The sequence below is a fragment of the Lepidochelys kempii genome, chromosome 12 (genome assembly GCF_965140285.1).
Source record: "Lepidochelys kempii isolate rLepKem1 chromosome 12, rLepKem1.hap1, whole genome shotgun sequence".
Lineage (NCBI taxonomy): Eukaryota > Metazoa > Chordata > Testudines > Cheloniidae > Lepidochelys > Lepidochelys kempii.
Window position 1 is genome coordinate 19,412,805 of NC_136391.1, and position 15,033 is coordinate 19,427,837.

Below are 15,033 nucleotides of genomic sequence, written 5' to 3' on the forward strand. Positions count from 1 at the left end.
AGTCCTGCGGTTCTTGCTTATCCCTTATGAAACAAAACTCCAGAGTAACCAGTGATTTTTGTCTGAGTAAGGACTAATACTTAAAGCATACAGGGCCAAATTCTGCTCTCCCTCACAGGGATGCAGTGCCCATTAATGGAGCCAATAGTTAATAGACATTTGCACCCATATGAGTGACATCAGCATATGACCCACCCTATCATTTACACTTTTCATTATCTTAAATCTTTGCATACCAAATCAAACCTGAAATTTTACTGAATTATTTCTGATCAGACGTTTTAGATAGACTCAAAAGCTAACCCTCTCTCTCTTTTGCAGAGAAGAAAAAAACTGGACTGTTTGAACAAATCACCAAAACTCATGGAACCATCATTGGAATTACTTCAGGGATAGTTTTGGTTCTTCTCATAATTTCAATTCTGGTGCAAGTAAAGCAGCCTCGCAAAAAGGTTATGGCCTGCAAAACTGCTTTTAATAAAGCTGGCTTCCAAGAAGTATTTGATCCTCCACATTATGAACTGTTCTCATTAAGGGATAAAGAGATTTCTACAGACTTGGCTGACTTATCAGAAGAACTTGAGAACTATCAGAAAATGAGACGCTCCTCTATTGCTTCGAGATGTATTCATGACCATCACTGTGGCTCTCAAGCTTCCAGTATAAAACAAAGCAGGACCAATCTCAGTTCCATGGAACTTCCTTTCCGCAATGATTTTGCGCAACCTCAGCCAATGAAAACATTTAATAGCACCTTCAAGAAAAGTAGTTACACATTTAAACAGGCCCATGACTGCCCTGAGCAGGTAATAGAAGACAGGGTGATGGAGGAGATTCCTTGTGAAATTTATGTGAGAGGACGAGAGGATGCTGCACAAGGCTCATTATCTATTGACTTTTAATCTGTTAAAGGTAAAATTGGTATGTGTGGGTGTGTGGTTTATCTGACACACACTGTGTCTGTATAAAAATACACCATATGTAGTGTGTGTATAGGTACACACACTTTTTAGCTTACTGTATCCAATATTTTTAAAAGGAAAGATCTTCATAACCAATAATTGTTGCAGTGGTGGACTTTGCACCCATCCCCCACAAGCTGCCACTTGGTTTGAGCAACAAAACAGAAGGTTTTGCATGGGAACTATCAAGAATATTTTTAACTAAATGTGAAAATGACTAGATTATTTTTCTGCCCTCCCTTTCATATTATTTCTCTCTTCCTTTGTTAAATAATTAGTTTTCAGACCAACTAGTTTAAGTAAAAGTGGTAAAAGGCACCACATATTTTGACACAGATGTCTGTGAGCATATTTATCAAATTGCAGCTAGAGTTACTTTGGTAAATGCTAATTAAGACGAGTTATGTTGCATCTTGACTAGTTTTTATATTGCTTCCTTAGTCTCTGTGTTCCGTGAGAAATATGTGAAATGGTCTATTGCCTTTTAACAGTATTTTATCTTGGCTATACAGTATTCATTTTAGTATCTTTGGGAATATATGGCCTTTGCAGGTTGTGGATTAAAATTTAACCCAATTCTCAAGTACGTCTTGGTAGATACAGACTTTACACAGAAGCTTCTTTCAGGAAGATGGTAGATTTTCAAAAGCATAGGGTGGGCTGATTTCTGCCATGTGTTAAAGCCATGCAACTCCATTGATTTCACAGGTGTATAACTAAGGCGCTCTGTTTTTTCCTGTTACTTGCATAAAGAAACTCCGCTGACTGACTGACTTATATATTTCTGTCTCCTGTAGTGATCCTAGCACTATATTCCTTATGCAGCGCACCCTCCCTATTGAAATCCATGCTGGATACACTCAATGGGTGTCTGAATTGCACAGAAAGCACAGGATGAAGCCTGCTATGTGTTACACTTTGAGATCTATGTGATAACTAAGGTGTATGAAATTGTTGGGGACAAAGAGAAATCAAAGTAACTGAATGAGCTTTTTAGCACTTTTTTCTAGCACTTGTGTCCATGCTGCAAAAATGCACATTTCATACTTTTTTTTAAATTGCAAGTTAGACTTTTTTTTTACTGCACAAGACAATTTGTAAAATAATTATCATGGGTTTTTAGACTCTTTTGATGTAATTTGATACTAATACAAACTGTTTATTAAATCAAGATTTAACACATGTACAGTAAGCCTCTTTCAGTGTCCCCATTAGCAGCATTGAATAACAGGCAGTGATTGGTGTGTACATTGTAACTTGTAAAGAATACTTAACATACGTTAGCCTTTTTACTCTTTTTTTTTTTTTAAACACAGAAACTGTTACTCTTTCACTAAATGTGACCTTACAGTTCTCAGTTACTGGACATATCCTGTATTAAATGTACATAAAGACATAAATCAAACTTTTTTTTGGTGCTGACTGCAATGAAATTTAATTCAGTTACTGGAGGTTTCTGCACTGCGAGGACATAGCAGTTGCTGGGCATGTGTATAAAACAGACTATTTTTCCTTTTTAAGATTAAAACAAATGAGACTTTAATTGCTGATTTCCTGACCAGGTATGATTTGATGGTGGGGAACAAAACTATTATTTCTGTCCCTTTATAGCAATGGGGTTTATTTAAAGTTAGGAACACTCCTTCTCTGTTTGCTTTATTACTGAACCCAAGAATCAGAACAACTTCAACTTACTTGTATCATCTGTTAAAAATGGTACATGCCACTCTATCAAAGCAATGCAATCAGCTTAATTTACCTAATATACATGGACAGTAAATGAAAGTGTGCAGACATTCATTGAAATGTTATCTGTAAGACTTTCAGCTCAAGAAAACAATTCTCATCCTGAATTCCATTTCCCGTGAAACAAAACACTGCCACTAAAGAGAAATTCTAAGACCAGCCATTTGAAAAGAGAATCCAGCATCCTCTGTTAGGATTTTAGACCCAGATGTAATTGGTGATATGCATTTTAGAAGTCATTTTTGGCTTTAATAGAAAAACACAATCTTTTGGATGCTTAAAACGTCAAGGAGCCCATAGCACTGTTCCCACCCTTTCTCCTATCCACTCATTTCTGCAGTATTTTGATTTGTTCTCAGTATGTTTCATGTGTGTAGACCAGGTCAGAATTTGGCTAGATGTGTTTCCCCAGGCAGTCATTACTAAAAAGCCAACATTTAGTGAGTAGTGGTACTTTTGATACTGCCATCTATTCCAGGGGTAGCCAAACTTACTGACCCTCCACGCTGCACACAACAATCTTCAGAAGCGCAAGAGCTGGGGCACGCCTGCCGCAATTTGGGCCTTCTGCCCTGCTGCAAGGTGGAAGTCCCAAGCTTTCCCCTGCCCAAGTCTGGTAGGTGAAGAATGGAGGGGGCCTGGGCAGAGGGGGGCTCCATGAGCCATGCTAACTGTGAAAGAGCTGTATGTGGCTTGTGAGCTACAATTTGGCCACCCCAATCTATACCTTGATACTGAGATAGCTTAAACATCACAATGCTACTGTCTGCTGCATGATTTACTACTTGTTAACTGGCCCTACAATTTTTTACCCTTTAATAAATATGAGATAAGAGGGACAATCCAAGACTCTTGGAAGGGGTACAGGGAAGTATCTAGAGTTGTATATAGCTGTGATTCATCATGACACCGAGATTGGCTCTAAAATGCTGCAGCATTTCAGGGATCACAGGAATCTTAATTTATACAGAAAAAGTATGACATTTTCTTGCTTTATAGGAAGAACGTGGTCTTCATAAAGTGTACTAAGGACAAAGAAGCAGTATACATATTGTCATCTACATTCAACACACAATTAAAAAGAAGTGACGGAAGAGCTATCATTTGCATAACAAATTTTGAGAACAAAACTCGTGCCAAAATTCACATCATTTTTATGTACTGAAAAGCCCACCTTATCCATCTGTTAGTGACTTTCCTAACTGTGCAAAGACCTGTGTATCAGCAGTGACTCAGGAAAAAGACACTTATTCTTTTAATAAATCATATGTTGCTCAACTTTCCTATATAGCTGAATGCTGCAGACATCACATGCTCTACTGCCTACATGCTTCACCAACAATGTTGAAATAGTACTTCTCACTGGTGCCTGAAAAGCCAGAATGAAGTTGGGACCAGAGCAGAGTGAAAATGAGAGACTTCAATTCAGGCCTCATGCAAACATTTTATTCAGCTTTGAGCCTCCTCTATTTTCAACTCTGCTTTTCATATTCAAATATACTCATGCCAAAATTCAGACAAAGCCACTTGCTCTCACCTGGTGTCAACACAAATCCATGCATCACCCCAGTGCTTGCTCATTTCACCAAATGAAAGGTTCCAATCCCTCACAAAGCCAAACGTACAGACATTTTACATGGTTTGGGGTTACAGTGAGAAACATTTAAGACTACCCTAACTGTAACCCACTGGAACAGTTAAGTAATTTACATATGTTAATACTATATACGTTTATCTATAAAAAAAATCTGTCATCATCTGTCTATTCCTGCTTTGAATGTGATTGTGTTATCAGTTTATGAGCTAGCTGAGTGATATTTGCAAGGTTTTTGCTTCTCTCTTCCCTTAACTGTCCCTGTAGAAGATAAATGCTGATAAAAATGGACTCCAATACGAAATGCGTGTAGCTGTGAAAGGCTGTTTTCACTCAGTTTCTTTTGCTACACTCCATTTTACAGAATCAGCTTAGCTAAATCTGTTTTCCATCTGCTTTATATATCACCACTAACAATCATTTTTGAATTCTCAATTTGTTCTCCCTTATCTAGCCATTGTTGATAATCCAAAATACAGCAGATAAAACAGCTTAATTTCTATAAGCCTATTTGATCCTAGAGAGTCAAGCCTGGAGACAAACAAAGTGAAGACCTCATGTCTTTGTATGTCTTTTTATTACCGATGTGTCATTTCTACCAGTTGATTTTAATCAAAGAAATGCATGTTGTTTATGGGTCAGATCTGACCAGCGAGAGAAAAGTGCTGTGAAAAACCAACGAACAGGTACATAGCACATACACATTGCAAGATAAATGTTAAAAGTCACGGGGTTTTGGCTGGTAGCTGTCCCCCCACGGTCACCTACTGCTCCTGGCTCCTGTTCCATAACTGTAAGGGTGGTTGTGCCCAGGAGCTGCTGCTGGGTAGTGGGTAGAGTAGGACATAAATGCATGAGGCCAGATTCTCTTTTCTGTTCCAACCCCTTTGCATGTCACTTCTGGTGTGAAGGGAGCAGCATGTACTGCTCCCACCCCCTAGGAACACCCACGCAGAGGGGCTGGAGACCTGTACCAATTTGAAGAAATTAGATTGCAGATACATGGAATTTCCCTCTGCCACCTCTACTGTTACAGCCCAGGTTACTTGACCTCAAATCTCACAGTCTGGCCCAAAAAGTTTGTTTCTGAAAACCACTTCAGTTGGGTCACATTTTAGAAGCAATCCTCTGCAATTTTACCTGAACTTGAGAAGGGTTGGGTCCTAGCTGGGTCAGTTGTCAGGAGGACAGAAAATAGCCTCACTCTCTACCCCGCAATAAAGCCACAGAAGGGAAGACGGGGGGGGGCAAAGAGGAATGTGAGGGGTAGTATAGCGGAAAAGCAGGGAAAAACATGGCAGGTGACTGTAGAGAATGGACTAGGGACAAGACACTGGCGGGGAACACAGAAGAAAAATTAAGTGTAGCAGAAGAGTAGGTGGGAAAGGGAGAGAGACACAACCATGACAAGGGAGGAGGAAAGAGGTAGAATGACGGCTGCCCCACCTCTTGGGATAGGAGAAGGTTAGTGTATTCCCCCATGGAGCAGTGACCAAAAAGACCCACATTCTTGTGTATGTTCTTCTGGTTGAATTTGAATCTTAAATGCTCATGTACAATTTGAAGGTAGGCAGCTTCCCCTTAAAGGCTCTGAAAATCTAAAGCTAATTTAAAAAATAAAACATTCTTACAATATTCATAATTTTTAAACCAATCTTGTATTTTAGAGTCTGACATGAATTTTGAATGGTTGAGACTGACAATGCTGCCAGCAGTTAGAAAGATAATGAACAAGATGCAGGCTCTCTGCACTTCCACTCCCCTGACTCAAAAACACAGGTTCTGATGATTGCTTTAGGTCCGAAGCCTTAGACTGTACCCTTATTCTGGCCAGGCTAGGGCACCTGCAAAACACCAGTCCCCTATGCCCATCTCCACCTACAGATTACTCATTAATCTGAGCTGGAAGGATGGGTAGAGATTGAAGACAGATCAAGATATACATGCTAAAAAGACATGGAGTGCACTGACGGGCCCTGAACCCCATCCTGGTACACCCTTCCTGCACAGGTGTCTGGGGAGCAAGAATGGAGGTGCAACAGTTGAACCATGTAATGGGCACCACAGCTTTTCAGGTGTTTGTCACAGTGTTTAAAACCACCATGCTAAAATTCTGGTTTCGGAACACAAAATCACCTTCCCACCCCAGATGTCAGATAAAGAGCAGGTGAGCCCTTCCAGATGTCAGAGCTCCCAGGGGTTACTTCCTATTAAAATGGTTTGCTTTCTTAAAGAAAGGAAAACTGAGACGCAAGAGCGTGTCTCCCCTTAATCTAAAATGAATATAGTAAAATTAGAATAAATGAATCAATTCTTTGACAGTTAATGTCTGGAACTGTATTATGGAGAAATAGTTTTATCATTGAATATGCAAGTGTTTTATTTATTTTAGGAGCATACTATGTCCATGTTCTGTGCTACCAGGCTCATCTGAACAAGTCAAAAAGAAAGCAGACAATTTCCACATAAACACTTGTATTCAACTTCTACAGCACTAGACTGTGGAAACTACAACAATCCAAAGCATGAACCTTCTTTCAGGTCTATTGGCAAAGCCAGCCACCAGCCTGAACTTCTAAGAAGGTTAAATCCTAAGGAGGCATGAAACTAGATTATGCTTCATTCTAAATGCAAACTAGGTGACAATTAAATCATAATCACTGGATATTGTCCTTTCTGAGGTGATGGCTAACTCTCCCTTGAATCTAATGGCATTACTTTGAAGGTAATAAAGCATACAATTCTATTGAAGCAATATGTTAGATTCCCTCACTTCATTAAACACTGTCAATACATCCAGTAAATTGAGGCTGCCAATTGTTTACTGGATAGCAATCTCAGTTACTGCTGGATTAGTACCTGAAAAGATGGTTCAAAGACTGATTTGTGGGGAGAAGAAACACTCGTGAAAACATTTACCAGGGTAAAAGAGATTCTTAAAAATAAAATGAAAAATAAATAAATGCCAGGTCTCTTAAACATGGTAGTGAAACTTGTAGTTAGCATGAAGAGAGGGGACATATCGAATAGCACTTGCTGTTTGGGTCTGCTGTATGTTTAATAAGCCAGTGGAGTAGGTCAGGGCCTGAGGATGAAGCCAAATCATTTTTATTTTTCCTGTTGTGATGGAAAACAATCTGGTAGAGCAAAGACATTCTGTTTATTTTGCCCTTACCAGAGGGAGCAGCACCTGTGCAAGATTTTTATTAATCTTCTCTAGTCCTTAACATTTATTATTGATTGTGAATAGAACTCCACAAGCTACAGTGACACTACAGAAGGTCTATGTAAAAATCAAACGCAACATAAATTAATTAAAAAGTATCTCAGATTTGAAAATATTTTGTGTAGGCTTTAAAAAAAGTCCAATTTCTATCACAGAGGTTGTGACTTTCTCCAAGCCACTTCTCCATTTAGGTCAGGCTCTCACACTTGTATGCTAATAATCAAGATTTTAAACTGGTTAGAATAATGCAGTGATAACAGAAAGCTGAGTTATACTCTTTCTTGAAAGACCCTGGAGCAGTGATCAACTCTGCAAGCTTAGAAAGCCTGCACTGTTTTGCTCATCACAGTGGAAATGGAGACAGTTTTGTTTGGGAAACACAGTCTTTTATAAAAAGAAAAGGAGTACTTGTGGCACCTTAGAGACTAACCAATTTATTTGAGCATGAGCTTTCGTGAGCTACAGCTCACTTCATCGGATGCATACCGTGGAAACTGCAGCAGACTTTATATACACACAGAGAATATGAAACAATACCTCCTCCCATGGAAACTGCAGCAGACTTTATATACACACAGAGAATATGAAACAATACCTCCTCCCACAGTGGGGTGGGAGGAGGTATTGTTTCATATTCTCTGTGTGTATATAAAGTCTGCTGCAGTTTCCACGGTATGCATCCGATGAAGTGAGCTGTAGCTCACGAAAGCTCATGCTCAAATAAATTGGTTAGTCTCTAAGGTGCCACAAGTACTCCTTTTCTTTTTGCGAATACAGACTAACACGGCTGTTACTCTGAAACAGTCTTTTATGAAACTAGTAAAGTGAAAATTCCGAATTTTTTTTATAACACATACAGGAATTCATTCTACATGTTGACATCTCAAAGTGATTTTGCTTCAGGTCTTGACATCAGCTTAAATAAAAGGGGAAAGACTTTTGTTAAAGCAAATGTACTTCATACACATTTCTCAGTCACAAAACTCCAAACAAAAAGGTCGGGTTGATTTAAAATGCTGTGCACTGTTTATGATTGTATTTATATAACCCCTATTTTGAATGTTGATTTACATAGCTAGTTTGTCACCGAAGTCTGCACTTCTGCATATTACTGCATTTAGGCAGAATGCCAGATGTGTAACACCAGGAGGAATTAATGACAACATTTCAGCAGCACCCACAGAGCTAGTACTGTACAGCAGGTGAATGCTAATGCTCAACAACAAGAGAAACAAGAACACAAAAACACTTCCTTTTCAATAACCTTTTTTTTCCCCCCTAAGGAAACACAACTAAAGGCAAATAACTGTTCCATGGCAACACCACTAGACACAGGAGCTGAAGTTAAAAAGCAGCCCACAAGCTTTTGCTTCTTCTTTTGTGAAGAATTAATGGGGAGTAGAATTTTAAAAAATATTTCCAGATTAATGGTCTTCTTTCTAAGCAGATCACATATATGAATTTAGAGAGACAGAGCCTTATCATGCAGGCTTCACTCAGGGGAAATTCCTCACTTAAGTCAATGGAGAATTTTACCTGACTAAGACCCACAGGTCATGACCCATCCTTGTATGTCTAAAGATATGAATTATTCAGAGGTGTGAATTACAAAATAGATATATGCTGTAATCAGTTAACCAATTGATAGGCCTGCCTGTAGGCCTTGGGCAGCCATAGCAGAATAACCAAAACCATAATTCTATTAAACAAAAGCGTGGATTCTACTCCTTTCTCCTTCCCCCATCTCTTTGAAGGGGGTGCTAAAGCCTAATACAAAGCCCACTGAATTCCATGGCTAGTAGCCACGGACCAAGGGCCACCAGCACCCTGGAAGTAGAGTCAGCTGTAGTAGCAGAGAAGGGCAGAGCAGTAAACTCTATGGGCTTGTCTACACTTAAAACGCAACAGCGGCAAAGCTGTAGTGCTTCGGTGTAGGTACAACCTCTGCCGACGGGAGGGATTCTTCCAGCCACATAAGTACTCCACCTCCTCGAGAGGCGGTAACTAGCTGAAGGAAGAGTTCTTCCATTGACCTAGTGCTGTCCGCATGGGGACTTAGGTCAGCGTAACTACCCAGCTCAGGGGTGTGGATTTTTCACACCCCTGACCAATGTAGTTAAACCAGCCAAATTTTCTCATGTAGACCAGGCCCATAGAGTTGGAGCCAGGATTCCTCACAGATCCTTTGAGCTTCACACAATTAGAAGTCCACACTCCCTGTGTCCTTTTGTGTGGCCATCAAACCCATCTAGGATGGGAGAGTACACCAGAATGCCACACAAAAACGGATATTAGTTTCTCTTCTTTTCTTCCCCCTACTTTTCCTGTTTTTTCCATGAGTGTGGTATGTTAAGGCTGCTTCATGGGTTGCATAATATGTTTATGCACCTTGGATCTTTGAATGGAAAGACTTACACCAGCGTCAGCTCTTACTGTGTTTTTATTTTATCGGAGAGGAGCTCAATCTTCAAAATTTCTGATGCTGAGCCACATTTCAAGTACTCACAAAGCTGAAGGGTGGAAGGGGTGTATAATTTATTAATTATTCTGAATATTTCCTCTTACTTATGATTTTTTAAAGTCTGACTATCTGCTGATCATTTGAGAAGCATTTACCAAAACCCTTAAGTGCATCCAGTTACTTAGAAGATTTTATAGGGATATCTGACACCACCACAAAATAGACATAGAAAGGCAATGCCTAATCCTGTGAGGTGTGTGTTGTCTCCAGTTAGATACAGGGCACTCAGCTCCCAACTGAAAGATCAAGCCCCTAAACAAATGGTTCTCAACCTGCGGCCATGTAACATCCTCAGGACCATACAGGTAGTACTGGCTGCGGCCCATAATGGTAAATAGGCTCAGAACCACTGCCCTAGCCTGTGAACTAAACAGGTTTGAAAAACAGTCACTAGCAGAGGCAGCTAGGAAAAAAGAAGCAGGGAATTCTTGGTGAAAAGTGTTAGCTACTAATGTGTTCCTTTTAAACAATGAGTTGTGGCTCAAAACAGAGATTAGGGCTTGGAAATAGTAGGACAACATCCTTCACGAAACTGCGGCTATGGACACTTTACATTTAATGTGACCCAACACTTTTGGGGGGGGGGGGCGGGGGGGGGGAGGAAGAGATGGCCTTTGGGGCTTAACTGAGCCAGAACACAATGGGTACTTTTAATGTGGCTGTGTAGTCGTGGCACCAGCACTGGGAGAGAGCTCTCCCAGCACTGTAAAAAACCCACCCCCACGAAGCGAGTGGCTCCCAGTACTTGTGCACAGTCTACACTGCCACTTGACAGCACTGAAACTTGCACCACTCCGGGGGGGTGTTTTCACAGCCCTGAGCGAGGAAGTTTCAGCGCTATAAAGTGGCAGTGTAGACAAGGCCTAAGATATCACAGGCATTGCTCCCAGCTATGTACTTTGACATCTTGTTCTAAGTTATTTGTTTTAATCACAAAGATTTAGATAAAATAATACCAGACCTTAAAAAACAACATTTATCTTATTACCACAAAAATTACCCAGCAGGATAAAAACGTAAAAGGAAAATCTTCAGGTCATTAAAGGTGCACTGCTTAAGTACTGAACAAGATAATTAAGAGACACTCCCTAGCAAGAGCTCTGTTCTGACTTTTGTCCTTTGCACCTGTACTATTTTGCCTCATGCCTCTTCTGCACAGCAGGAATGGATGGTTTGTTGCAGCATGCAGCCAAAGGTACATCTAACACAAATAACTGCAAGCCAGCCACAGCTACATTATTTCAGAAAGCAGTTCAGACCTGTGCAAAAGGAATGACTCTTTCACCATAGACAAAAATAAACCTAACCTGAATGCCAATCAAGGATGGAGAATTCATCAATAGTTAATATCCAGCATGTCATTCACAAGAATGATGGACAGATTACAGCAGCTAGTTTGATCTTTTGAGGTCATGCATGAATAATCTGTCTTGGGCATGTAACTCTTGCTCAGTTATTACTCAGGCATTTGCTTGGGTCAGCAGAATGAGATGTACTTACTGCCTAAGACCTTGTATAGTTTACTTCTGGGAAAATTTTCCTACACAGTCCAAATGTGGCACAGTGGAAACAGCTAGGACTAAAACCTGCATTCAGTTACATTCTGTGAAACCTTTCTAACACATTGTTAGTTTACCAGTAACCATTCCTGAAAGGCCTTTGAGGAGGATTTGGCCCTTCCTTTCCCCCTTACAACATGGGATGAGCTCAAGAAGACTCTACTCAGACCGGTAACATTAATTTTATATTTTGCTTCTGCAAATACAGAGTGTCCTTTGAACAATTTCAATGACCTGGCAATACTTCTATCCAGAAGAGAGTAACTAATGCACAATTAAAAACAAAACATCTGATACTGTTAACTTGCTTATACTTCCCAACTGCATCATACCAGAGAGAGGAGAGTCCTTAGCCGTTGCTGCTTTCTGTAATTTTGTTGGCACTAGATACCACCATGAAGAGCTCATTAAATAGGACAGATTAATATGGCAGTTAAAATATTAAATATTAAGGAGCCTTACTTTCTTGCTGAAGGGACAGGAGTAACTCCCACTGATGTCAGAGGGACCTGCTGGGTAGTGAAGCACTTTGAAAATCCGTCCCCTGCTTCCGTCTTAGAAGCCTAACTTTAGGCACCCATTTTGGAAAATCCTGGCCTAGCGCTTTAGAGCCAAAAATGAGATGAGATTAGCAAGTACCAGGAAGAGGTGACCCAAGTTGGACCTCATTAAAACCAGGGATTGATTCAGACTATAAATAACTTGGATCTACCAAAAACCTGACTCTCCAGGCATCCTGGATGACTCACCACCTCCCCTTCTCTTGGTCACATCATGACACAATTGGAGAGATTGAAAAAGATGCCATGGCTCTAGTGTGTTCTGTCTCCTCCCTGGGATCTAAGATAGCAGCAAACAGTGTGGGCCTTCTACTCTTCTAATGTTGCCTTCTACTGCTGACTTGCTGCTCCAGTGGGGTCCTGAGCACAAGAATACTATCTTAATCCTTGCCTAGCTGATAAAGAACTAATCTCAGGAAAGGAACTGTGTTTGTCTTCTGTGTTTGTACAGGACCTAGCACAATGAGGTCCTGGTCCATGACTGGGGCTCCTGTGTGCTAGTACAAAACAAATATCATCATCAAGCAAGTCTTTTTTTTTTAAACTCGGGGAACAACAACTAGGACTCATGGGCAAATGGCAAGATCAGTTCGTTCCCAGGTCTGCACACCAATTGCAGAGTGGAGAAATATGACAAAGAACCATGAGGAAATACGGTATATATATCTATTTTAACATGGAAATATAGCCAATTTCTTTTCAGAAGTATAAGATATCACTTCACCACAAACACCATGTGCTGCTGAAATATTTTAACACCTGTTTTTTGTTGTTGTTTTTTTTTAAGTGGAACAGTTACTGCAACATACACAATTATGTTCACAGCATGTCTACCGAAACGACATTACATGCTTTCAGAAAATGAATAAAAAAATAGATAACATTACTAAAAGAAAAATAATTAATTTAGCAAAGAGTCACAAACCATTTATTTTACAGCCACTGGAATAAATATATTACGGAGTTGGCCAGTCAACACTAATAAAAGCTCTCATCCCAAGATATAGGAAACTGTTCAAATGGCCATATGGTGCCATCAGATCATCTCTGACAAATACAGTCACATACAAAATCCTCCTGGTTGCTTTTGTTAATCAGGACTATAATCCATTAGTGTCAAACCAACAAATTTGAAGTGCTGTTAAAAATTGCCAGCAATAGTCCAGACCTGAACTAAGACACTATTTACTGAAAACCTCAGCTCCTTCTTCATCATGATTTCCCCTGTTATTTGAACCAAACTATATCTGCATTACTTGTGAGAGATTTTTCCTTTTTAACATCTAACAGTGTAACTTGATATATAAGAAGAACAATGTTTAGCATTTGCATGGTGTTTTTCATCCATAGCTCCCAGAATGCTTCAGTAAAGAAGGGTAAGCATCATTATATCTATTTTACTGCTGGGAAAGCTGAAGCTCAGAGAGTTGAAGTGACTTACCCAAAGTCACACTGCATGTTAATAGCAAATCTGGGAACAGAACTCTTGGACCAAATTCTTCACCCTGCTATGGCCCCTTTGCAATGTTCTGTCATCACAAAGGGACCATATTTCATATAAAGCCTGCTTACCAAGCACCCGGAAGAGAGCCTAACATGGCATCTATGGATACATCACATCATTTCATAAAACAGATGGTTTTGAGTCACACATTAAGATGATGTAACAGTTGGAAAATGTCTTTGAAAGCCACAACCATGTAGTTTCCAAGAGGTATGAAGGCAAAGAGGTCAGAGATAAGGACAGGGTGAGGAAAATGTGTGTAGGAGGACAGGAAGAGAGATCCCCCCCCAAAAAAATCAGAAAAATATGTCCCTTTCCATTTCACTTAATTCCAAGTGGATTTTAAAATCTGTATGCTACTTTATATGTAGTAATAAAATAAAGTCACCTACTTGGCATTTGCTTTTATTTTCATTGGCCAAACCCTAAGTCCTTAACTCCGTTTTCATTCAGTCCTTATTCAGGATAACTCTCCACAGATTCCCAAGGTTTGTCTCACTACAACTCAGCAGACACTTCTGAGGGAATCTTCCTCTCCCCCAGCTCCATAGGGGACATATATCCATCCCCAGTGAAACGTTGCTCTGGTTGCTGAGGGACAATAACTATCACCATCTCCTTGATTGTTTGTCAGCTTTAAGGTTATCCAGTCTCTTCTCTATCCACTCTTCTTACCCTACACCAATCCCTGCCCCAGAGCTTCACCTTATTAAAGAAACCAAACCCCACACACACTTTCCTCAAAGTCTATCAAAACAATATGGACAAAAAACTATGGTTTCCTTGGCCAAGGGCAGCTTGTAGTCTGTAAGGCAATTTTTATTCCACGGATACATCAGTCATATATTCTCTCATTACTTTTTCTCCTCTCCTCTAACAGTCTCTAGCTCTCTCTTTACCAATAAGAGAGAGGCATGAATGATCACAGGGCTGAGCATTCAAACCCCAACTCTCCCACTGACATACTGTGTGGGCTTGGGCAGCTCTCTGTATCAATTTCCCCATCTGCAAAATGGGGATAACAACCCCTACACCTGTTTTCACTAGACTTGCTCTTAATTTACACTGGTGTAAGTTTTAAAATAATTCAGTACAGCAAACCTCACAATTATCAGTTTAAGTTCTAGCAGTCATTTCAAACTCTCCCCCAAAAGCATTACTTTTTTGCCCCATGGGACAGAAAAAGGAAACCTCAAGAGATACTATATTGACCATAAATAATAGTATTCCCTGAAAAGTAAGTGAATTTTCTTTAATGATAAGCTGTTTGAAAATGTGAAGACAAGATGTTTTTAAAAGGACAATGGGCCAAATTTTATTCTGAGATAGGCTGGTGTAAAGGATTTACTTTGGATTTACTG

The 15,033-nt window shown here is 39.9% G+C and overlaps 2 protein-coding genes across 15 annotated transcripts in view; one reads left to right on the plus strand and one right to left on the minus strand.

Annotated features, from left to right (window-relative positions):
* The window catches only part of NETO2 (neuropilin and tolloid like 2), a 52,269-nt gene extending 47,691 nt beyond the window's left edge, over positions 1-4,578 (plus strand). For 12 of the 13 annotated variants that reach the window (XM_073307747.2, XM_078848100.1, XM_078848101.1 and 9 more), the window contains one exon: positions 322-2,371. In XM_073307747.2, coding sequence (XP_073163848.1) covers positions 322-902 — 581 coding nt within the window. In that variant the 3' untranslated portion in view covers positions 903-2,371. Of the gene's footprint in view, positions 1-321; positions 2,372-3,707 lie in introns of those variants that run through there. The other variant, XM_073307744.2, reaches the window with a different exon arrangement.
* LOC140896254 (borealin-2) overlaps positions 1-15,033 on the minus strand; it is a 185,346-nt gene that overhangs the window by 68,949 nt on the left and 101,364 nt on the right. The window lies entirely within an intron of this gene.